Genomic DNA, 23,315 nt, shown 5'->3' on the forward strand with positions numbered 1-23,315 from the left:
TATGTGTTGCATGTGTTCATCTCTGAAAGCGGGTGGGTCCCTGGCAGCCCCGAGGCCGCTCCTGTGCTTCAGTACGGCTGCCCCGAGGCTGGCACTGGGGGAAAGTGCCTGCTCTGTCCTTCCTTCACAAGGCAAACGCCTTTTGTGTTTGAGCTTTGATGGCCTTCGTTCAGATCTGCACAGCCTAAGGTCGTGTGGGTTTTGTCCTAGCGGTGATAACCCAGCTGAAAGTTAGGCTCAGTCCGGCAGACACAATACAAGAGAGATAGGAAGAAGATAGCTCTGCACTGGAAACCTTGCAACTGAACATGCAGGAAAAGTCATCTTTAAGCAGGAAAAGGAATGTAATCAGATGTAATAAAATCACGTTTCTGCTTCTGCTTTTTAAAGTTCCCAGCGACAGGCGCTGCTTTGAGCCACCGCGCTCTGCCTCTCGCAGTCTGGCACTGGGGAGATTCCTCCCCGCTCCATCAGCGAACTGTCACATTACTATTATTAGTTGATCGCTCTCCATGTGCCATTAACCGGCCCGGCTCCGGAGCGCCGTAGGTATAAAACCGCGGGGGCCGGCAGAGCCGCGCAGCGGAGCGCTCCCTGCCTGCGGGGCCGGGGCTGCGGTGAGTGCGGCTGGCCCGCGGTACGGGGCCGGGAGCAGCGCGGGCAGGCGGCGGCGGCGGCTGCGGGCAGTGGGTCCCGGTGTGTCCCGGTGTGTCCCGGTGTGTCACGGTGTGTCCCACCGCCCCCCGCCCGCTGCCCTGCGGCGGGGCCAGGGACGCGCAGCAGAGCGGCGGCCTCGCCGCCCCGGTTATTTATAGCTCGGTGCTGCTTCCAGCCCAAAATTAGCCTGTTGGCCGGGCGGCTGCCCGCGGGAGGGGGGGCCGGCTGGCTGCGCCCCCCGCGCGCCCAACGAGGGGCCGGGCGCGGCGCGCCGAGCCGCAGGGCCGGGTTCGAGCCGGGCCGGGCCGGGCCAGCTGCCGCGGCGCGGGGCTCGCCTGGAATGCGGGCGCCGGGCGCGCGTCGCGACTTTTATGGAAAGTTGCAGCGGCGGAGCGGCGGCCGCAGCCAAGGGGCGCTCGGCAGCGCAGCCCGCCCGCCGCCGGAGCGCCCCGAGCCGCAGCGCGGGCAGCGCACAGGTAAGAGCGGCTCCGCCGCCGCGGGGCACAGCGCGGCTCGGCCCCCCCGCCCCGCTCCGCTCCGTTCCGCTCCGCTCCCCGCAGCCGGCCCCGCTGCCCCGGCGTGCGGCAGGGCCGGGGCTGCCTGCCCGGCCGGACCCGCCGTCTCCTCTCGCCGCCCAGAGCCGCTTCGCCGGGCCCGGGCCGAGCACAGCCCGCAGGGCTGCGGGGCAGCCGCGCCTTCGCACCGCGGCCGCGGCGGGGGGGCCCGGGCTGGGGGCGGTGCAGCCGCAGCCGTGCGGGAGCGGGGCCCCTCCAGTCTCGGGGTCCCCTCTGGTCTCGGGGTCCCTCTGGTCTTGGGGGCCCCTCCGGTCTCGGGGTCCCTCCGGTCTCGGGGTCCCTTCGGTCGCGGGCCCCTCCGGTCGCGGGCCCGCAGCGGTTTAACCGAAGGCGCTGCCGTGCGCGGGGCTCGGCCCGCCCGGCCCCGCTGAGGCGGCCCGGGGGACGCGGAGCCCGGGAGGGCCGCCCGCCCTGCCGTGAGACCCGCGGTGAGTGATGTGCGGTTTGTAAAAGTTTGGTGAAAATCCCGTAAATCCCCGATTTTCAGAAACCGCGTGTCTCTACACGCGGAGGAGTTCGGTTTGGTCGGTGCGGTTTTCAGCAGCGAGGGCACACTGAATGCGTCCGTCGGTTCTGCTTCACTCTGAAGTGATGGCTGTGAAACAGTGGCGTGGAAAAAGATACTCGGCTTCTGTGACAGCTTGCAAATATGTTATTGTCACGTTTGTTTTAGGTAAATAAGGGCTTCTTTTAAGCCAACAAATATCGAAAAAAGCATGTTTAATGAAGCATGCTAGAATTTCAAAATTAATCAACAAATAGCTGTATGGTAGAAAATATAGTACTCTTAACCTTAGATCTCAGGTCTTAAGAGACATTAGATCTCCTAGAAAATTGTCCAATGAAATGATAAATTGTAATTGGTCTCACAGCAGGGCCAAGTGTATCAGTTAAGGAGCATGCAGAAGTAGGAGAATGTGACTGGTATGCGTAGAAAGCACTCTGGCAAAATACAAGAACTGGGTATATGGTTTAAGACATCACTAAGGAATACTTTCTGTGACTGCATTTGGAATGTATTAGATGAGTAATTTTCTAAGTGAAAGAAGTCAGACAAGCATTAATGTGGTTATCCAGCTTTGAAAGTCCTTTTAGGAGGATCAGTGCCGTGGTCAAGCTGGCTGCAGGGAGGCAGTGGGGAAAGCTCGTGGCACTGGGAGAGCAGGGCAGGAGGCAATGCAAGTGGTCCTTGCTGTGCACCGAAGGCAGCTGTAGCTGCTCAGGTCAAGGGGGTACACATGACCCAGCTTTTGCAGGCACCCCCAGCCGGGAAGGGCTGCTCAGGGTAAAGCAGCAGCAGAGTGTCTCTAGGAAGCCCTGGACACCTCTTCTTTGTGGCAGAGGCAGAGCTCAGGCCGTGACCACTGTGGGTCACCACCCCTGCTTCAGTCTGAGCTGGCCAAGAGCATTTCTGAGAAGAGGCAGAAAGGATGTCCTGTCAGTGGGGAAGATAGAAATTGCAATAGCACCTCATGGCCAGTATTTGCATTACCTTCATCTCTGAAGTCCTGTCAGTGATGTCAACACAGCACATCTTCAGCTGCTGTGACACAGTGGGAATGGAGGAGCTGTGGCGTGGGGCAAAGTATCCTGGTTTTTCTCTTGGGGACCTCAGTTCACAATTTGCTGCCACTTCCATCAGGATCAGCAGACCCCATGGAACATGAAATTATGGGCCAGAGGATCCCAGCAGGACATCCCCATTACCAGAGCAGCCTCTGAGCCCCCACTATGTTTGCTCTGGAGTCAGTATACCCTGTAATAGTAGAAGAGAGTAAGGAATCAGCAGACCTTTTGTACAGAGAAGAGTGATTACGTTTTTGTAACAGCTGGGCTGAATGGCACTGTTGCATTAGGAGTGTTTATGTGTATAAAACACAGGCATCCTTTACAATACATATGTTTTTATAAATAACACCATATCTGCAAGGAGTATTTTACAACAAAATAAGACTCTCAACAAATGTTGAAGTGTGATAAATTCAAAGACTGAGGAGAAGATTGTGTATGAAAAATTACCTGTGCCACTTGTTGGTAAGCATTCTGGTCTTTAATTTTGAAGACTTAATGATAGAAGTACAAGTGAGTGGAAGTAGTTTTGCATTTTGTGTTTATACAAAATGTGAAGTTTAGACAGCTGGTATTAATTGTCATAACTCACTGGCTTCAGTGGAGCTGATGGTTGATGCCAGCTCAGGATCTTCCCCTATGCACGATAATTTTAGTATCTACTTCAGTATCTGTAATTTGGTACAACAACTGGTAGTGTCATTCCAGACCAGTTACAGGGAGGACATAAATGATGACCATTTCCCCTCCTCTGTCCAATTCTGTGTAACATTTTGTTAAATATTTCAACGCTGTGTTTGAACACAGTGCTGCGAACTGTTTGCCTCTGCTTGGTGCTTTGGCTGCAAGCAGTGAGTTTCCAGCTCTCACAGTTTGGTTTTCTTATATAATGGAGTCTTCCTTGCAAGTAGATCACAAAGAGGAGACAGATGGTGAACGTAACTTAGTCCGTGCCATGAAGGGCTTATTTATAACTCACCAGTAGGAGAGCAGGGGGCCTCCCGAAAGGAGAAATCACAGAGGAACTGGACCTTTTTTTAAAGTCCTGACTTCATGCTTCTATTGTAAAGAGTGGTGTTCACTTCAGAGAAATGCTGGTATTTTGTGTGTCTCATTGGAGGAGGATGTTTATCATGCCCCTGAAAAGCAAAAACTTTTTAAAAGAAAGTAAATTTTGTTATTTATGGAAAGGTTTTTAATTTTTTAATCTGGTTAAAGCAGCACAACTTTTTTTGATCAATTGAGGACTCTGACCTGCTTTCAGAAATGGGAATTAATTAAATTTAAGGAGATGGATTTTGGGACTTGTGAGCCATCAAACTTTCTGTGTCCCCTTAATAGTTTTCTTTTTTGACTTTTTTTTTTTTTTGCCCAAAGTAAGATTTTAGAGAGGCTGATGAAAAGTTGAAAAAGTGCTATGATCATAACAGATCACGGCATACGTGAGGTGTTTGCTTGTCCATTTACAGTAAATGAGGAAGATGTTTGAAAGCAGTAATTAATTTTTTTACAGAACATTACTAATCTGTTGCCTGGTTTCCTATGCATTATTAGTTTTGTATTAAATTTTCACTTGAACTTAGAGATCCCTCTCTGCATTACAGCCAGTCAAGTTAAATGACATTTTCTTCCAATTTCAGAGGTAGGACCATCAGTCACTGGATGCAGGTTAAGTTTTTCTTGAGGAGTGGACCTTTCAAAGGGACCCTGAAGTCTGGTACTTGAAGTATAAAACTCATAACACCAGACTAACTTTACCAAAGATATGTCATTTAATTGTAGGAAAGATAAAATGTGGAGAGAAAAAAAACTACACTACTTTCAGGTGAATGCTGGAGTGATGAGACTGGGTCAGCAAAGGGTAACAAGCTGAACTTGTTTTTTGATCATGGATATGTTCAAAATTATCATCTGGGATTGTTTTCGAGTGGGAAGCTTCAATGAGAAGCACCTACAGGTTCTGCTGAGGTTGATTTTGGGAAATAAAAGAAAAGACAAGACTGGATATTAAGATTTGACAGCTTTGTAATACTACAAATAGTTTCTGAAGTAAGCACCTAAACAGGCAGGCTAGTATTGCCTCAAAAAATAAGAATTGCTTTTATTAGATGAACTCTGGGAAAACACGAACAAGAATACGTACATATAAATGCACAATTTAATATAACTAGTTCATCTCAAAAGGGAATTAGTAGGTCAAGGTTTCTTGGGTTGGAAAATCTATTACTACATACTTCTGCAAAGCTATTGGCAGATGAAGAAGGCACTGTTCTTTCATTATTTGTAGGTGTCTGGACTTCCTGATGTAGCCACTTGGGTGTTCTCAGCACCAATCCATTGAGTGTGAGCCTCTCCTAATGGTGAGGGAGTTTCAGTCTGCAGGGGTTGTTCCTGAAGCTGTGGTCATTGCCTCACAGACCCAACCCAAAACTCAACGAGTGCTACCTTTTTTTCTTAACTATTTTGATTGTCTTTATTGGAAATTTCCCATTTGCCCTGAGGGGTGCCTGAGGCAGGGTCCAGCTGCTGATCCTGCTCGAGGTTTAATGGCCATGGGGAGGGACGGAAGTGCAAACATGGTGGTATCATGTTTAGCAATGTACTGGTGCTTTATATCAATCTCTTTTAGCATCAGAGGTGGAGGTAGGATGACTTGCAGAGGCAAAATGCCTTAAAGCCAGCTGGCTAACCTTCAAACATATTAGAGTTAGTGATGCCAATGAACTGGAAAGTAGCCTAAAGTAATAGCAGATATGGCAGTATTCCAAATGGCAGAAACATATCTGCCATCTTGAAGGCCCACAGCCTGTTGGACTGGCACTATTTTGGAAGTTCAGACAGCAGGAATTTGCAAAGAAAATTTCTTCCAACCTTCACACTTCTATGGAAAATTTCAGATTTGTTATCCCACTGTCAAGAGGTTCAGGTAATTGGAGTTATCAAAAAGGCTCAAGACAAAGTCTTGACTCATGAGCATCATTTTCTTCTTACAATTAATTGCACATAATAAACCAGACTTTGGAATAGTCAGTTTTCAAATGACTTTTAGATGAAGCCCTATCCACAGTGTACATTGCTGTGGTCAAGATGAGTGGTAACCTTACCTTGAGGTGTTGAGGTGAAGTGGAATTTCTTGTGACAGATTATCTTTGAGCGTTCTCTGCTCCAGCCCCATGTCAAGTGTAAAAGGTCTCTGTGTCCCAGGTTACTTCAGTGCAAGGATTGCCCCAGTTCATGACATTCCTTTGTTTTCTGAAGGCTCCTGCAGTAAACCTTTGAGTCATCTGCTCTATGTTAAGTACAGCCCCAAGTGGGGAAGGAGCCTTTAACAGAGCAGAGTAGCAAAAGAAGAGAACAGAGAACATTCTCTAAGACCTGCTTATAGAAATAAGGAAGTTAAAAGATTTGAAGTAGTTTTAAGGTTATAGTGATCACAGTGGAGAATTTACTTACATGATAGAAGTCAGCTAAAGCTTACAGAGACGTGCAAATGCTGCACAGTGTACACATGGATGGCAAAGCCTATAGGGACCCTGAGGCTACAGAATGCTGATGCAATTATCTGCCTTTCTGGACTGCACACAATTCTAACATGCTATTGCTGTCCTGAAACAATCTCAGTAGGAACTGCCACATAGTGATTATATGTTCATGTGTTCACAGGTGAGAAACTGAAATGCCTTGGATCCCTCCTGTCAGTCTACAAATGAAGGAGTGGGGTGGGGGTGGTGTGACTTTTCATACAACTTGTTGAAAGGGAACACCAAAGTGCTCCCCAGAACATCACTATTGAAGCCAAATTTGAAGAGTTTAGAATTTGTAAATCAGGGCAAGCATTGGTAGCTAAATGCTCTTGTTTCATATGTTTTCATTGGGAAAAACATTCCAAGATCTCTAAGAATCCCATTCCATCTGTGTAGCTGGTGAGCACTGGTGATGTTGGTGTATTTTTGAAGAGTTTACATGAAAACAACTCTTAATTATTTTACAACTACATGAATACTTCTGTTTATAATCTGTTTGCAATTAACAATTAGAGAATTTGAAAAATAAGAGCTTACTTTTCATATAATGAAAATCCCCGACTTCAGCTCCTCTAAACCACAAGTAAATAGTCCCTTCCAGTGGTAAGCTGCTTTTCCAGTATTTTTGCTTAAAATCTTTAAGCCCCTTTTTTCCACCATGTTTGGCACACTGAGTTTTTAGACCTTCCTGGGACTCAGAGGATCAATACAATACAGACAGCAATAGCACTGGAGTCACATCATGATTTTGTTCCTCCCACAAGCTCTGATAGACCTGAAGCTTAAAAGAAAAGAAAAAGGAAGAGAAAGTGCTTTTTTGTTAGTTTTCTAACAAATACAGTGTACTTTAAAATTTCGAACGATTTTCTTCTAAAAAATGCTATGCAATTTCTAGAACACAACTAAACTGTATAACTGCTTCATGTGTTTGTGGCTTTCCTCTCCCATTTCACAGCTCTTGGCACTACTTTTCCCCGGAGCCAGCCCTAGCAGAAGGGTCAGCGTTGCTTTGCACTCGTGTGTCGGGTGAAGGGTGGAGACGCAGCCGCACCTGTGCCATGCAAGGGCTCCCCCAGCCCTGGTGTCCCCCCGCATGGCTCACAGGCAAAGCAGCGGCTCGGGGGGGCCGGGGCTGCTGGCCCGAGCTCCGGCACAGCCCGGCAGCCCAGCCCCGCTCCCAGCCCGAGCTGCGGGGCCATCCCTGCGCTGCCACCAGCGCCGGCAGCCGCGGTTTGGCAACAGAGCTTGGCTCCAAGCTGTTTGTTCTTTTAAATGGAAATTAGAACCCAGTATTTAGGGCTATATAGAGGAGTTATGAGCATGAATAGTGAATCATAAGCTTGTTCTTTTAATTACTGTGGCATACTTAGAACCTATTCATGTCTTCAAGGCCCCAGAGGACCGAGTGAAATTGTGATACATCAATTTCAGCCTATGCAAACTTATTTACAGGAAGATGGTTAAAGCATCATTTAAAAGGAAAAGAAAGGAATGTAACTACAACTGTTTCTTTCAGGTAGAAACTGAAAGCCACCTTAAACATACCAGGTGCAGAGCACAATACAGTAACCATGAATGACATTGCACAGAAAACTGAGGTATGTACCAATTTTAAAGTAATCAAGGCAATGTAATAATTTATGATGCTTGCAAAAGTAATAATTACAAATAATTGTAATTAATAGTAAAAAATAATAGTAAAGGACAATTATACTGGAAGTCTGCTGGTATTGCCATTATTTTTAGACAATGAAAGGGGACTTGTTAAGTAGCTTAAGATTTGATGAAATCTGTGACTTATGTTCTTATTAAAAAAACATGAAGGAGGAGGGTAAAATATATGCAACGAAATATGAAGAAGGTTTAAATGTTGGTGGCAAAATGCTGGGCAACATTTACATCTGATTCTAAAATGCAAATCTACTAGGCTACTTCAAGTATTTCTTCTACAGACTTACTGAGTAGCAGGAACAAAAACTTCTGGTGTAGGTGGAAAAATATGAAACATGGCATGTTTTTAGGCAGTTTTCTTGTATTACTTTATTGAGAACATTCCTGTTGTCATCACTGTAAAAAGAAAAAACTTCACAGTAATTCTGAAAGTTGGAACCTTTGGTGTTTGGGCACTCACAGAGCAATCACTGGCAAAGTGTCCGTTTGCTGTATCAGCATCAGAGCCCTGGTAGTCCAGGGATCTTTGCACTTCATAACATAAAATCACTGGGCTCCTGGTTTTCTCTAGATTTTAAAAAAGTAAGCATATAATGTATTGGAAGTTTTAAATTAAGAAATACTACTGTGTATTTAAAAACTATAGATGGCTGTTGAAACGTTGCATAAAAAGTCCCATACCTATTGTATTATGCATCTATGTCTTTATATCTCTTTTAAATGATAGGGGAAGAATGTCTCTTTGATGACAGTTTAAGATTGAAAGCAACAATATAAATCTGTATCTAATTCAATTGTTTACTATAATGCTGAATGTTGTTTTGGATATTTTAGTATTTATGACTGTTTATGAACAAATACAATGATGCTTAGCTGATGATGGCTCATGGCACAAAGTTAATAATCTTAATTGCACTTCTGTTTTATGTTCTTACATTCTTTCTAATCCAATCTATCAGAATATTTCTGTCCATCTGTTTCAACTTTCTTTTTCTTATCTTCATTTCTTCTATATCTTCACCAAGATTCTGCTTTCTTCATCTAAACCCGTCCAAAAGTCCTATGTGCCCAAGCTTCACAAGGGTGATGTAAAGGATAAATTTGAAGCTATGCAGAAAGCAAGGGAAGAAAGAAATCAAAGGAGATCTAGAGATGAAAAGCAAAGAAGAAAAGAACAATATGTTAGAGAGAGAGAATGGAACAGGAGAAAGCAGGAGGTTATTTTCTTTGCTAATACTTTGTGTTATATTAATATTTAATATATCTGAAAATCAATTAATATTTTTGAAGACAATAATACTGGGTTTTCATTTAAGTTATAAAGACAGTTTACTTTCTGTGTTTCATCAACCAGATGAAAGAACTGCTTGGATCTGATGAAGACGATGACACCAAACTATCTAAAATAGAAAAGGGTTATGTTCCAAAGCTTATAGGTAAGGGAGGCCCAACTTTAAAGGCTACAGAATTCACTGGGTCAGTGTTACAAGGAATGCTGAGCTGTGCATTTATTGTCCACAGGAACTGTTAAAGGCAAATTTGCAGAAATGGAAAAGCAAAGGCAAGAAGAAGAAAGAAAAAGAATGGAAGAAGAAAGAAAGCGCAGACTTGAACAAGATATGATTGAGAAAAGAAAAATTCAAAGAGAATTGGCAAAAAAGGCCCAGGAGGTACGTTCATCTGATCACAACAGTCAGGGTGTAGTTTTGTAGTGTCAGAAGGATTTGATGCTAAGATTTCTGATAGTAGAGATTTACATGGGAGATGCTCAGTGGGGTGGAAGGGAGATATAATGTTCAGGGAGTCTTCATTTCTTTTCAGTAACAGTTTTCTTTTAAGCTCTAGAGTTGCAGATGAAACCAGGGAGATAGAAATCTGGTAGGAACCAGGCACAAATTTTGGTGTCATATGCATATGAGTTTACTAAACTAATTTGAAAATGTTTCTTGTATTTTATCAGCTCTTACTTTAGACAACCTTTGCTTGTAAGTTAGTGAGTAGAGTTCAGTGATACACAAACTAAGGCAAGCAAGAAGTAGTAAGAAAGTAGCAGTGGCAGGCAAAAATGAGACAACACTAATGCAGTAGAAATAATAAATCATGAAGATCCAGGTCTTGTTCTATTCCTTTCCCATTTTGTGGATTATCATTGCATATATATATATAAATATATGAACAGACTCCAACTGTTGTTGATGCCAATAAAGCAAATTCTGTTTTTTGTAGATTTTATGAAGGGGTATCAAACTTAATTCCTTCTGCAAGTTTTCTTCAGTGCTGCAAATACTGCAGTGAAGAGTAAACATTTAAATGAGAGACTAAAAACATATGCAAATTTCTATTTAACCAAATGATAATAGTATGTAATTTGGGTTTGAATTTGTTGTAAGAAATGAAAAGCAGTGCTGTAGAAGTCAGTTTTTGGATAGTCTTTTCTACTAGAACTTCTAACATTGTTAAAACTGTACTTTTAATTGGCATTGTATCTAACATGTATTTAATTTACCCTGCAAGGCAGAAGTACATACATGCAGAATTTTAAAAAGTATGGTAATTTTAGACCATAACATAGGCACACCATAGGAAGCAAGCACAGAATTAGGCTTTTTCCAGGAGTTGAGCAGATGACAATGTCACTTGAATCAGAAATAATCAATGCCTTTGCTTTAGATGTTTTTAATTTTTTTTTTACCCAATTCTGGAATGTTTAAATGAAGAATGGACATTTCAATTTCTGTTCCTGGCTCGGCACTGTGTTGACAATGCTTTAGCAGAATTTGTGTGGTATGCTTTATGTCCTGTTGGCTCTTCCTTGACAAGCTGACCTATCTGAAGTATTCCAGCAGAGCTTCGGTCATTACCAGATCTGTGAATTTATGTGCTACATACATATCACTGATACTAAACGCATTTCCAGTTCTGTGTTTGGAACTCTAAGGCAAAGAGCCAAATTAATGTAATCATATGAAATTCTTATTTAATAGATTGATGACTTTAACAATACGGGAACTGAATCAGCAGCTGAGGTAATCAGATTTTTTTAAAGAAATGTTCACCTACATTTTTATTCACTTTGTTTTATTATTGTAATTTGGGTTGGGAAAACTTAGAAAACAGCACACAAATACCTAATTAAAGTTCAACCAAGGAGCTAACAAATTTTTAATGTATATGGAACTATCTCTGTACTTGAAATCAATATATTGAAGTCTGAAACAGAGCCTTGACTGTGTTTTAACTAACTTTGTGGTTAGTTAAAAACGTCTAAAATGTAAATATTCAAAGCCACCAGAATTATTTGATATATATTGGGAATGATTCTTTTAAGTCCTCTGGCTTTGAAAAGAATTATCTTAAAAGCTCTTTGCCTTAAACTTGAAATTAAAGGGGGATTCTGACAATATACAGATGTTTGAACATCTCAGTTAACTTTTTTATTTTTTTACTAACATACCATATGGGCTTTGATTTTAAGTCTTGCAAATAAACGTTTCATTTCAAAAAGCTGGGTCCAAAGACCCTATTGTCTTTTACTAACACATGAAAATCACACTTCTACTACAGTTTTGGAAATAAAAAACTAAACCCACTTATTTGATGAAGGAAAATATGGGTAAATTATATTTGGGCAAATAAATTGTAAAAATAGAGCTGGAGCAGCAACATCCTTCAAAAAAACTATTACTGTACCTGACAAATTACAAATGACATATTTCTGTGTTGAGCTATTGGCTTATTCCAGCAACAGTTTATTATCATTTACATGGTAAATGTAAAACTGGAAGTAGAGTGTGGTTTCAATTGCTTTGTATTCAAAATTACACCTGTTCTTTCCCAAACCTTGTTTTTATGGCTAACAGTTAATGAAACCCTATAAAGAAATAACGGGGTTTGCCAGCCCTTATGTTTAAAATATAATTCAGTTCTTGATACTCTTCATATATTAGAAGAAAACTAGTGACTGCCACAGGCAGGTGGATTTATTATTGCGGTAATATTGAATACATCTTTTGGAAGCTTTGGGGCATACAAGTTAAAACAGCAGGTTCATTTAGAAATGAGTCTATCTAGAAGTCAAGTTTCATGAAAATATAATAAATATCTTTTTGGACAGGAAGGGGATGATTCACTGCTAGTTACAGTAGTGCCTGTAAAAAGCACCAGGACACCTGGGAAGATGAAAATAACTTCTGAGAACACAGGAAAGGAGATAGCAGTACAAAGAAAGACACAGGATGAAGAAATGAAGCTAAAATATGAGGAACAAACCCAATTCCTTAAGGAACCCAAGTGCCTTTCATTTGTCAAGGTAAACCAGTTATCCAAAAATACTATATAATAGATATTTATTGGCTTAAGATACAACTGTTTCATTTTTCTTACACAGGGTGAAAATGAAAACAGTGAAACTCAAGAGTCTCTGTCTCCTGGTAAGCTGAAAGTCACATTTGAAGAACTGGAAAGACAAAGACAGGAGAATCAAAGGCGGAAATCAGAGGAAGAAGCAAGACAACGTTTGGAAGAGGAAAAACGTGCCTTTGAAGAAGCCAGGCAGCAAATGGTAAGTACACGTTTTCTTGATGTTAGCACAGAATTTGCACATTGCTTTTACATTCTTTCCTGTATGTGATTCTTCTTTTTTCTTATTCCTTAACTTTATTTTAGCTGTTAAGACTCTGGAAGTAAGTTTTCGAAAGACATTTTGGCCTTTGCTCTAACTCAGTAACCATACCGGCATAATGCTTTAGACATTCTTTTAGTAAACCCAAGAAATACAGCTGGTGTTTTAATTTTGCCAGCAACTTTGTAGATTCTCTGTCTACACTTTGTAGTTCCTTAAGCTGTAAGCCTTCAAGATGAGAGGCTGTTTTCTTCTGAAGTAGTGATGCAGATGGTTCAGTAGCAAGGTTTTGATGCAAACATTCTGTAGGAACAGAATGCTATTTCTTATCCCCATATTTATTTGTAAATGTGATAGAAATATGTACATCGACTACAAATCTCTTATGAAGAAAGGCAAAAAAAAAGATCAGTTTTTCTGTATGTACTGACATAAACAACAACATATTATAAATTAGTAGATGAAGTCCCCTAAATTGTCAGAAATGCAGCTCACTGTTTTATATTACTTGGAAAACTGCCTCCATCTGTGTACTTTATCGTAAGTCAGAGTTACATTAGATCAGCTATCAACAGACTTCACTACAGTTTGTTCTTTGATCATACTGAAGGAATAATATACTTAGTATTAACCTAAGATAACCAGATAGTTTAGTTCTGTATTTCCTGATTCTTCCACACTCCATTTCCAATAGTATTTTTAAAGTTCTGTATTTGAATACTTTTCCCCTGTGCAGTCACGATCACCATGACTTTATTAATTTACATACAAAATTCACATACAAACAAGATTAACAAGAAATGAGATTTTAATATTGCATAAAAACTTGAAAAATATTATTTATAGGAATTTGCTAGGTTTAACAGAGTATAATTATGCATGAACAGTCTTAGAAAAACAGCTCTAGCTCACTATTTCAATTATAATTCAAAAACATTCAAGACATTTATATTCTACAGAAACAAACTTAAAACCAACAACACAGAAGTTCTAGAAAGCTGAAACACACAAATTCTCAACTGGTCCATATTGAGAGAATTCTAGGTTTAGGCAGATACCAAATTGTAGTTCACTTCTTCATCTCCACCTCCAGTAAATCACTGCTGTTTCACACCAATAACCTTGCCATTATGTCAACAATGAACTTTTTTCTCTTTTGTTTGGGGTTGGGCAAGGGATTCTAGTGAAGGAGAAGAGTGAACAAACTGAAGGAGAGTGAACTTCATGAAGTTACTTAAATGTTCTAACTGAAGACTAGTTCACATTTCTCTTCCTTATGCTTATGCATTTATTTATCAAGTAATAGGAAATAATTTATAAATTCCCCACATCTACAGAAATTTTCTAACAGGAAGCTGTACCTGCTGGCGGTTGTCAAAATTTGAAGTAAACATTTTTTGTAAGAGTTCAGCAGTTAATTTCCTTCAATTCGTTTATTTTTTCCCTTACAAATTTCAGACAAAAGATTTCTTTAATTCCCTTAATGGGCTACCCCACATACCAGTCCCAGGGCTGTTCACAGTATAGAGATCTGGATTATCAGTACTCTGACAGCTCCCAGTCCACTTCCTCCATTAACAGATGAAGTACTCTGGGATGTCCTCTCAAAGGGGCTCTTGATTGCAGTTTGCAAACCACAGGCTTCTCTTAGCAGGTAAGTGTTCACTGGAGAGAAGCTATAGCGAAGAGATCAGAGTATCTCAATTCCTTTTCTTCAGTGATGATTAAATGTCTAAAAAGAAAAGAAACAATAATCTAAGTCTGGAACAACAGCAAAATGCTAACTGATTCAGTTTTGCTATAAGACTACAGCATTTCTTTAACTGGAGCACTGATGAAAGTGATTTCTATACAAACAAAGAGACTTGATGGTATAAACATCTATGAAAACAATGTAAATAAAGAGACTAGAGAGTGATTTACAGTAAATGATCCAACAATGAGACCATAAAGTATGTACTTAACTGTCCAGCCTCTTCCTGATAACACAGTGTTCTTTGAATTACACATTCAATAGATTTTTAAAAATTTTAACAGCTATGTGTAGGATACTGGCAATTTCTTTTCTTGCTCTCCTGGCTAAAACAAAGATTAAAATGTTTCTCATAGGAACCTGACTCTTAATGCATTTTTTCCCCCAAGGAGAAAACAGCATTTATAAAAGACCAGAAAGGAACAGAGTTTTTATTTACTATAAAGAATATTTTTTTTGTTCGGGTAATTGCTATTTACGTTCTCCTCTGTTATCTTAAGATAAATGAAGGTGGCGATGAAGAACCTGAAAATGCTGTTAAAGAACTCCGTCCTGGTAAACTCAGACTCAGTTTTGAGGAAATAGAAAGACAGAGGAGAGAAGAGGAAAAGAGGAAAGCAGAAGAGGATGCACGACGACGCATAGAAGAGGAGAAAAGAGCATTTGCTGAAGCAAGGAAGAACATGGTATGGTATTTTGGTTTAACACAATTTAATTTTTACCTAAATGTCAATCTGGAAAGAAACTCTGGGAAAAACTTTTAAATAGTTAGGAATACATGTTTCAACTCCTTCATGAACCAGTTCACCTCACTATTTATTAAAAAGTAATGGGGTAAACTAGTCAAGTTCATTTACCAAAAATCATCAGAGAAAAATCCCTCCTCACAGCCAGCCTAGAGAGGATTTCAGATAATTTAGTCAAAACCCGGTATTATATCCTAGTGGGTATTACAGGGCTAGGTGCAACATACTTGGGAAGCAAACTGCTTCCATAAGGAACGTTTGTTGTATTGAGGTTTTTTGGGAAGAGCAATTTCTTTTACAGTTCCAAGTTTATTCCGCTACCTTTACACCGTGTCCACCAATCATCTCTTACTCCTAAAGCACGATTAATAGCACAGTACAAAAATGCTCACTGCAAGTATGAATCTTCCAGTCATCTGTGGCTCTTTAGGAAGGAACAATTAAAAAGTTGAACTTGATGTTTTTAATGCTTGTTCAGGGAAAAACAAAAACTAACTTGTGGTGTTTACTGTTAGAACACTTTGTAATACTACCTTGTCTCAACAAATACAGATTTCTGTCATATGCAAGGACTTGTAAAATTTGAGTTAGGATTATACAGGAGACAAATTTTCAGGTGCTTAGGCCTGACATAAACTACCTGAAAACACAGAAAGATGCCTGATTTCAGAGGCTAGCAACTATTACTTCTATTAACATTAAAAAAAAAAAAAAGTGGCCACGGAGCTTTTAACTGTGGTCTTCATACTTATCGCAACCACTTCAAGATTCTGCAGGTTTTTGGGTATAAGTCAGTTACTTATTGGTGGATATCGGGAAATACAGCATTGAATTACACAAATATAAACTAGAACAAAGCAGTGTTTGTTCAAAAAGGGGGGGCAGGACCTGCCAGTCCAGAACTGTGGAATAACCCAGGCATCTAGTAGCATCATCCTATATCCTCCTACATTCCTACACCAACTGCATGCCCAATAACATTTTCTTAATCACTCAAAGCAATACCTGGGAGAGAAATGAAAATTTTGTATGAGTACTGATACTGCTGGCAGGGCTCCCTCTGCCTGGAAGTTGGGCCAAATACAAGACCTCTGCTGGAAGACTAGCTAGAGAAGCTACAATGTGAATTTATATTGATATTGTACTGAAAAATAGTGTCTGTCTATATCTCCAAAGAAAGAAAACAGAATCTAACTTAAAAATACCCTCAAACCAACAAAGGAATGCTACTGGAGACTTCTGCCGCTACAATTTTACAAAAAGGTAGTAGAGAACTAAAGGAAGCAGAGAAACTATGTGCTGCTTCTGGTTTTTCCTGCTTTCTCAAGAAACTCTTTTTTGGCCTCAGTGTAGCAAGAACCTAAACTCGAGTGTTCAGGCAAGAAAAATCTCACTGATACACACGGTTTAATCCATCAGATGCAACACAGAAGCTGTGACTGCTCTACCTGCAGACAGTGAAAGTGGTCTGTAATTAAAAAAAATTACTGAAATACATTTTCAGTATTTATATACTTGAAAGTTTTCTGTTAAGTAGCATCCTGAATACAAATACTACATTTTCTACTACTTGTAACAGAATATAACCCCGTTTTCCTTATTCTGGCTACAAAATGTAGCAGCAATGAAGACATTGTCCTAAAATGTTAAAAAATATCTCTTACAAAGGCAGTAAGAATGAGTATTAAACTGTTATTGCAGGAACTTTTAAATGTTCATTAATTTTAATTTAGTTTTGGAAGTATATACATGCAGAAATGGTAGTATTGTGGCTGGAGAACACAAATGCCACTTCCTTTTGGATCTCCCTATTTTGCATTTGCTTGTTCTATTTCCATACTCCCCAGCATCAGTGTGATCACATCTACACTGAAGCAGCTTTCACCCCATCAATCTTTTTCTACTAGAGACTGCAAAAACAACCTCTCTTAGCACAAATTTAAAAAAAAAATAAATTCCCTGTTTGCCCTCTGAATATTTGTTGACCATGCTACAAACCATGACTGTTATGCATATGTTTCTCACTACCAACCATTTCCACTTTGCAGAAAAAAAACATATGGCCTAATTTCACAAAATATAGCTAAAATATTTACTGAACAAACCACAGGGGTTTTGTACATCACACAAATCAGCTCAATCTTTATGGTTTTTAACCAGGGAGAAGGTGGCTCACTGTCAGAAAGAGAGACAGCTGCTAGTGCTTGCTCACATGCACAGCTTTTGAATTCTAGTGGGCAAATTCTGAATTGATGCTTCTTGTGGTCACTTAGGTTCAGTATCTTCTTGAAGTGATGGGCTTATGAACTAATGCATCACCAGCAAAAGACTTTCATGTTTCTTTGCTAATTTAGTTATGGGTAGCCTCTAAAAACTATGGGACATTGCTTTCCCTATAGGAAAGAGATCACAGCTTTAGTTTTTGACTTCACTTCTCTGGAACACAATTTCAACAAATATGCTCATATTACAGAAACCAAATGAAGAATGGAAGAAATGGTAATGCTGAAGTCCAGTTGTAAGCTTAGAGGGAGTATCTGAGTAAAATCTGTAGTGAATAGCAGAATTTGAATGGGATTGGGCTAAAAAACTACTGAAAGAGCTGTGGCAAAAAAAGAGGATATGGGCAAAGTAGGTCAAGAAGGTGGTGTGAACCAAGACGACACCAACAGCACAGAAAGGTGTGGGTTAGAATGGCAGCAAGCAGCAATAAATAGAAGTAGTGCCAAAGGCTCCTACAGAAATGTCTATTTTCTGTCCCTTTATAAAGACAGTCAGAGCACCTTCTCAAATGGGAATGTTGCTCCTTTAATTATTTCTGTCCTTTGACTGATTGCTGTTGTGAATGCTGTAACCGAGGGCATATTGAGCTCTCATGTTTGCCACAAGGCTTCTAAAACCTGTGCTGATTAAACTGTGCCAAAAGACACATCACCCCCCATTCAGTACCTGATCAGTGCCTGACCTCACCTCACCTTTACCTACAGAACACTCCTGGTGAGACAATCTCTGTTAGTAAGTTTATATGGTTACATGCACAAATATATATTCATGTCAGTTTTATCACAAGCTTACGTTAAAATTCCTGCATAACTCACTGTCACTGCTGGCTGCTTTTGTAGTGTTCAGCTTCCTATTTTAGTACTTCACCAAATTCAGTCTGGTAAAATACCAATTCTTGCACTTCCTGCTTTGGAAGTAATGAAAACTGCCTGTCCTAGGCCCTACTAACTTACAAATTAAGTCTAAAATATAGGCCAGCTGCTCCTAATGCCAACCAAGCCTAACCCTACTCTGAAGCCAGACAAGGATAGGGAAAGGAGGAAACTCTTGCTGGTGGCTGTATAAACCAACAAACTGGTCACATAACAGCATAAACAATTTGTGCACAAAGAAGAGCTTCTGAATATTCTGTTCAGTTATCCTTACTGGGAATACTGATACTGCTTTAGAACACGAATATAATTCAGACTGCTTCAGAAAAAGATTACAGATAAATGTACTTCAGCATTAAGAGGAATGGCATTTAACCACAAACACTTTGAAGTAAAGAAGAATGAATTGCTTCAGGTCCTAAAGGTGCATTTAGAGGGCATCCTCCCTTGCAGAGGGAAAACAGGGCACTTAAAAAAAAACCCACCTAATTTTCATTATAAAATTTCAGTGCTGTCAAATACAAACCCCTAAACCATTTCCTCCCACACCATTAAGGAAAACCCACATTGGCACAGAGCACCTTTCTGTGCTGGGGCAGATGTGACACAGCAGTTGCTTATCTTTATGTACTAGAAGTGTCTGAACAATGCTGTGATTTCATCACAGATATAATTAATACTCTGAATTTCCAGCAGGTGCTGGATGATGAATCACCAGAAATGTTTAAAACCTTTTCTCAAGAATCTCTCATACCTGGTAAACTGGAAATTAATTTTGAGGAGTTGCTGAGACAAAAAATGGAAGAAGAAAAGAGGCGCACAGAAGAAGAGCGCAGGCAAAAGTTGGAAATGGAAAGGCAAGAATTTCAACAGTTGAGACAAGAAATGGGAGAGGTTTGTACATCAAGCTATAGGTTAAGCATATTCTGAATAAAAATATCGCTTTGTTACTAAAATCTCAAAGTTTAAGACTGGAAAGACAAATGCCTTTGAAAGAAGTTTTAAATTAATACATTCAACATTACGTGAAAGGCAAGAAAAATAGAAACCCTTATTTTTAAAACATTGTATATGACATTTTTATCACTAATCTACCAGGAAAATGTGTTTATCCCTTGCCACCTTAGAAGTAAGTACAGTTACAAATTAGTAATTTTGTTTTACAGTAATTTCTGAAAATTCTGGACTATTACTAAAATGATTAGATAATATTTAGTATACTGGGAGAACAGAAATATCTGGTTCCCAAAAGAATACGAAAACAGAAGTAGGAAAGGGCAAAATTCTTGCTTTTCCTCAGAGAAATACTGCGCTACCTAATGAGAAAAATACAGTTGGCTCAACTCTTTTCTAATTGCTGTATCAAGGGTTTGAAGACTGTCAGATTTTAAAAACCAAACGCAAAATCTACTTTACATCCCAGTGCAATCCCATTCATCACATCACGAATGTGATGTTTAAAACATCACATTCATGAACTTCACACTTCAATTTGGCTGTGGGTGGCAATTCTTTATTATTCCCTTTAGAATGTTAGAGAATGACATTAATTTATTATTTTTTTTTTGTTGCAAAGCTCGAGCAAGTAGTAAAGGCTTTAGCTTATGATATTCTCAACTAACCCTGGGGAAGCAGGGAGAAACAAGGACATCCAGCTAAAACGTACATCTTTACCATCAGTCAGAGGTCTTAAAAGGAGGGAGAAAAAGATCAGTATTTACAGGATCCACAACTGCCCTTTCTTTTGCAGCCATGAGATACTGAAACGCCATTTACTTTTTATTGAATTTTGAAAAGATAAAGTTTTTTTTTTGTTTTTTTTTTTTTTTTAAATAAAACAGCTGTATTTATTAGAGGACTACTTCCTATCACAGGGCAAGTAGGTAGAGGTGAATTTTGGACTCTGGATAAGTAAGTTTTTTGTACGGGTCTGTGTCTGGTTTTCCAAATCCATGAAGGGCAGTTTATTGACAGCAACCCTTGAACAAGCTGTATATTGAAGCAAGGTACTTTAAAATCTGAATTTAGTTGAGATATGATACAAATGCATGCATCATGAGACAGCAAAGAAAAAAAATAACAGGAGAAAGGTCTCTTAACTAACAGAACTGTAATGTATTGAATAATACCATCTGGGGGGAGAATGGGAAAAATAATGAGGGCATTTTCCATCTTAAACATTCTGTAATTTCTGAACAGCTGGAAGAAGAGTCTGAAACTTTTGAGTTAAGCAAAGAATATGAAGAATTGATGAAGCTAAAAAGAAGTGGTTCTATTCAGGCAAAGAACCTAAAAAGCAAGTTTGAAAAAATAGGACAACTGTCTCAAGAAGAAATACAGAAGAAGATTGAAGAAGAGCGAGCAAAGAGAAGAGCAATGGATGAAGAAATAAGAGAAAGGGAAGCTGAAAAATTTCAAGAGGTAAGTTGCATTCTGTGTATGTTAATGATCTACTTAACCATCACACTAATGATCCAGGAGTGGACAATGCTACTGCTTTCATCAAATTTTGCTGTTTCCAAAATTGTTTTCCCATCTTTCCTGTCCTCTACTTTGGATGCCTAAGGATATCACACCTAAGCATCCCTAACAGCACCACTTTATTATCAGTGATTTGGTCAAGCAGAGTTCTGCTTTTCTGCTCAGAGCCCTGCAATTCAGCATTTTAACCTGAAACCTGCCACTCTGAGGGCTTAAAACATCTGTATCTGAGAACTATCATTCATCATTTGAACTGCTTCTCCTTCTGAACTCTTAATTAATTCTCCACTCAATACCATTTGAAGATCAAGTCTCTGTCATGTATACTCACTCCTCAGGATAGAATAGAGAGGGTGCCTACTTATCTATACTTCAGATCAGAACCTTCAGTTTGTCAGAGGGGAAACCCCAAGAAATTGAGCTATCAGTGTAACCCATTGACAAAGTGGGCTGTAAATCTATTAGCCCAGTGTGACAAAATGTAACATTTTAACAATACTAAGCTTGATCTGAGCCCCATTCTGGCTCTTCTCCACAGGAGTCACTTCAGCATCAGCTCAAAGCCTGTCCTACTTGTGAGCTTTTAATTAATGACTGACACTAATTATTTTCATAAACTACAGTCACCAAGGATATAAACTGCCACAAAGTGCTCAACTTCTGTATGAATAAAACATTAGGAATATTTTTTTTACCTATCATTTTTGAAAGTGTGTTTGCAAAAATCTTGTCCTATCCCTGGGATGAACTATTATGAGACTTACTCTTAGACTCAAACAAATTTCTGAAAAGAACCAGCTCTCTGTGTGGCTTTGCTCAGTTGAAAAAACCTCTGGGAACACAAAACTAGTTTTACTCATATTAATATGTAAAGCAATAAGTAACAGTTAAGCCCTGTTTTTAATTATTATTTTCCAAGGATGATGATGTAGATGTGACGCCAGCCAAGAAATCTGAGGCTCCATTTACTCACAAAGTAAACATGAAGGCTCGTTTTGAACAAATGGCAAGAGCCAGAGAAGAAGAGGAGCAGAGGAGGATTGAGGAACAGAAATTACTACGTATGCAGTTTGAACAAAAAGAAATTGATGCCGCATTACAGAAGGTATAAATTGCAAAATAATATTCTCCAGTCGTGTCATTTAACTTAGCTTCTAATTACTATGTAGGCAACTACCAGCAGGTGCTAGAATTGCTGCAATAATATAAAATCGCTTTTGGTGTTTGCACATACTCTCCATGAAGTATGAATGGTTTAGGTTGAAGGGACTTTAAAGATCATCTAGTTCTGATTCCCCTAATGTAGGCAGGGATACCTCCCATTAGATCAGGCTGCTCAAAGCTCCATCCAACCTGGCCTGAACACTTGCAGAAGAGTACAAGACACTGCGAAGAAAGGTCATGACATCCTGTGAATAGTCTGAAAATGGAATTGACACTCATGCCTGTATTTTCACCAACATTCCAGCCTCATTAAAATGCATTTTTCTGCCTCTGGCATATCCAGATTGGATGCATTGTTATGTACTGAGGACAGATGTGGAATTTCCCCTTCTCAGAAATACAGTAACTTGTAACCAAACATGTATCACTAACAGTCATAGTGCTATTGCCACTTTAAATGTTTTAAATCAACTTATTTTAAAACAGAAAAGGGAAGAGGAAGAAGAAGAAGAGGGAAGCATTATTAATGGTTCTACTTGTGAAGATGAGGATCAAGCTCGATCTGGAGCTCCCTGGTTCAAGAAGCCACTGAAAAACACATCAGTTGTTGACGGCGAGCCAGTAAGATTTACAGTTAAAATTACCGGAGAACCAAAACCTGAAGTTACATGGTGGTTTGAAGGGGAGATGTTGCAGGACTCTGAGGACTATCAATATATTGAAAGAGGAGAAACCTACTGCCTTTACTTGCCAGAAACCTTCCCAGAAGATGAAGGGGAATATATGTGTAAAGCAGTCAACAACAGAGGCTCAGCTGCTAGCACCTGTATTCTCACAATTGAAAGTAAGAGCTAGCATTTTAATATGCTTAAATCTCAGATAGTCTTCTTGTGTCTTTCCTGTTACGAAAATCTAACTTCCTGTCTCTCTTAACCCTTTTTCTGTTTTCTAGCTGATGACTACTAATGCTCTACTTTAGCTGGAATCTTTCTTCCCCTCAACTCTCTTACTGCATCATCTCTTTCTCTGATGGGGCCAACTAAAGAAAGCAAGGATGTGCATTAATTTGTCATTCCTGCATCAGATAAGAATATACCCTTCAAATTGTGAGAATTCCCTACTCAGTGCAAAAACCAGTATCAAGGCCAAGATTAAAAAAATCAGTATAAGAAAGATCAACTGAGGAAAAAGCTGAATTATCATAGTGCTCCAGCATCTGAAGACCAACTCTAGTGTAACAGAATAAAGCTGAATACACAATCTGGAAACGTGTGTAGTAGTGTGATTCTATTGGTGTATCTTGCATGAGCACTGAATATTTAAGCTGTTTTACTTTATCCCAGAGGCACTGAACTGGCAAAGGAAATACTTATTGATGATTTTCAAAAACCCAAGTGTA

General features: G+C 39.9%; 2 protein-coding genes and 1 long non-coding RNA gene across 17 annotated transcripts in view; 1 reads left to right on the plus strand and 2 right to left on the minus strand.

Annotated features, from left to right (window-relative positions):
• Window positions 1-529: 529 nt before the first annotated feature.
• Window positions 530-23,184, plus strand: NEXN (nexilin F-actin binding protein). Of its 11 annotated transcripts, none has more exons than XM_033067064.2 (14): window positions 530-617; window positions 7,842-7,923; window positions 9,022-9,213; window positions 9,351-9,432; window positions 9,518-9,666; window positions 10,981-11,022; window positions 12,111-12,305; window positions 12,384-12,557; window positions 14,871-15,056; window positions 18,965-19,165; window positions 20,471-20,692; window positions 21,672-21,857; window positions 22,403-22,760; window positions 22,869-23,184. In XM_033067064.2, exons 2-14 carry the CDS (start codon window positions 7,897-7,899, stop codon window positions 22,880-22,882), a joined length of 2,028 nt encoding a protein of 675 aa, XP_032922955.1. In that variant the 5' UTR covers window positions 530-617; window positions 7,842-7,896; the 3' UTR covers window positions 22,883-23,184. The 11 variants fall into 11 exon arrangements, with proteins under 11 accessions (XP_032922955.1, XP_032922956.1, XP_032922954.1 ...); XM_033067065.2 differs by having other exon boundaries at window positions 599-617; window positions 7,846-7,923; XM_033067063.2 differs by lacking the exon at window positions 530-617 and adding an exon at window positions 1,080-1,133.
• LOC116999928 lies at window positions 1,924-9,015 on the minus strand. 3 transcript variants are annotated; one of them, XR_004418659.2, is made up of 6 exons: window positions 8,932-9,015; window positions 8,284-8,392; window positions 6,863-7,106; window positions 5,906-6,124; window positions 3,781-3,940; window positions 1,924-2,988 (listed from the first exon to the last, which is right to left on the minus strand). It is a non-coding gene; the product is annotated as an uncharacterized LOC116999928 (long non-coding RNA). The 3 variants fall into 3 exon arrangements; XR_004418660.2 differs by lacking the exon at window positions 8,284-8,392 and having other exon boundaries at window positions 1,925-2,988; window positions 6,863-7,100; XR_004418658.2 differs by lacking the exon at window positions 8,284-8,392 and having other exon boundaries at window positions 1,925-2,988.
• The window catches only part of FUBP1 (far upstream element binding protein 1), a 38,137-nt gene continuing 23,902 nt past the window's right edge, over window positions 9,081-23,315 (minus strand). The window contains exons 21-22 of one of the 3 annotated variants that reach the window (XR_006163024.1): window positions 14,119-14,349; window positions 9,081-9,142 (exon numbers count right to left, since the gene is read on the minus strand). Coding sequence is in view for 1 of the 3 variants with exons in the window: in XM_033067074.2 (XP_032922965.1) it covers window positions 14,332-14,349 (18 nt within the window). In the remaining 2 variants the exon portion in view is untranslated. Of the gene's footprint in view, window positions 9,143-13,407; window positions 14,350-23,315 lie in introns of those variants that run through there. The other 2 variants (XM_033067074.2, XR_004418652.2) reach the window with 2 other exon arrangements.

This window comes from Catharus ustulatus, chromosome 9 (assembly GCF_009819885.2).
Source record: "Catharus ustulatus isolate bCatUst1 chromosome 9, bCatUst1.pri.v2, whole genome shotgun sequence".
NCBI lineage: Eukaryota > Metazoa > Chordata > Aves > Passeriformes > Turdidae > Catharus > Catharus ustulatus.

Bases quoted from the DNA above. Each gene is read 5' to 3' on its own strand.
- NEXN (XM_033067064.2), top strand. From the start codon at position 7,897: ATGAATGACATTGCACAGAAAACTGAG. The intron at 7,924-9,021 runs GTATGTACCAAT...ATCTTCACCAAG, and splicing joins ACATTGCACAGAAAACTGAG to ATTCTGCTTTCTTCATCTAA. The intron at 20,693-21,671 runs GTAAGTTGCATT...TTATTTTCCAAG, and splicing joins AAGCTGAAAAATTTCAAGAG to GATGATGATGTAGATGTGAC.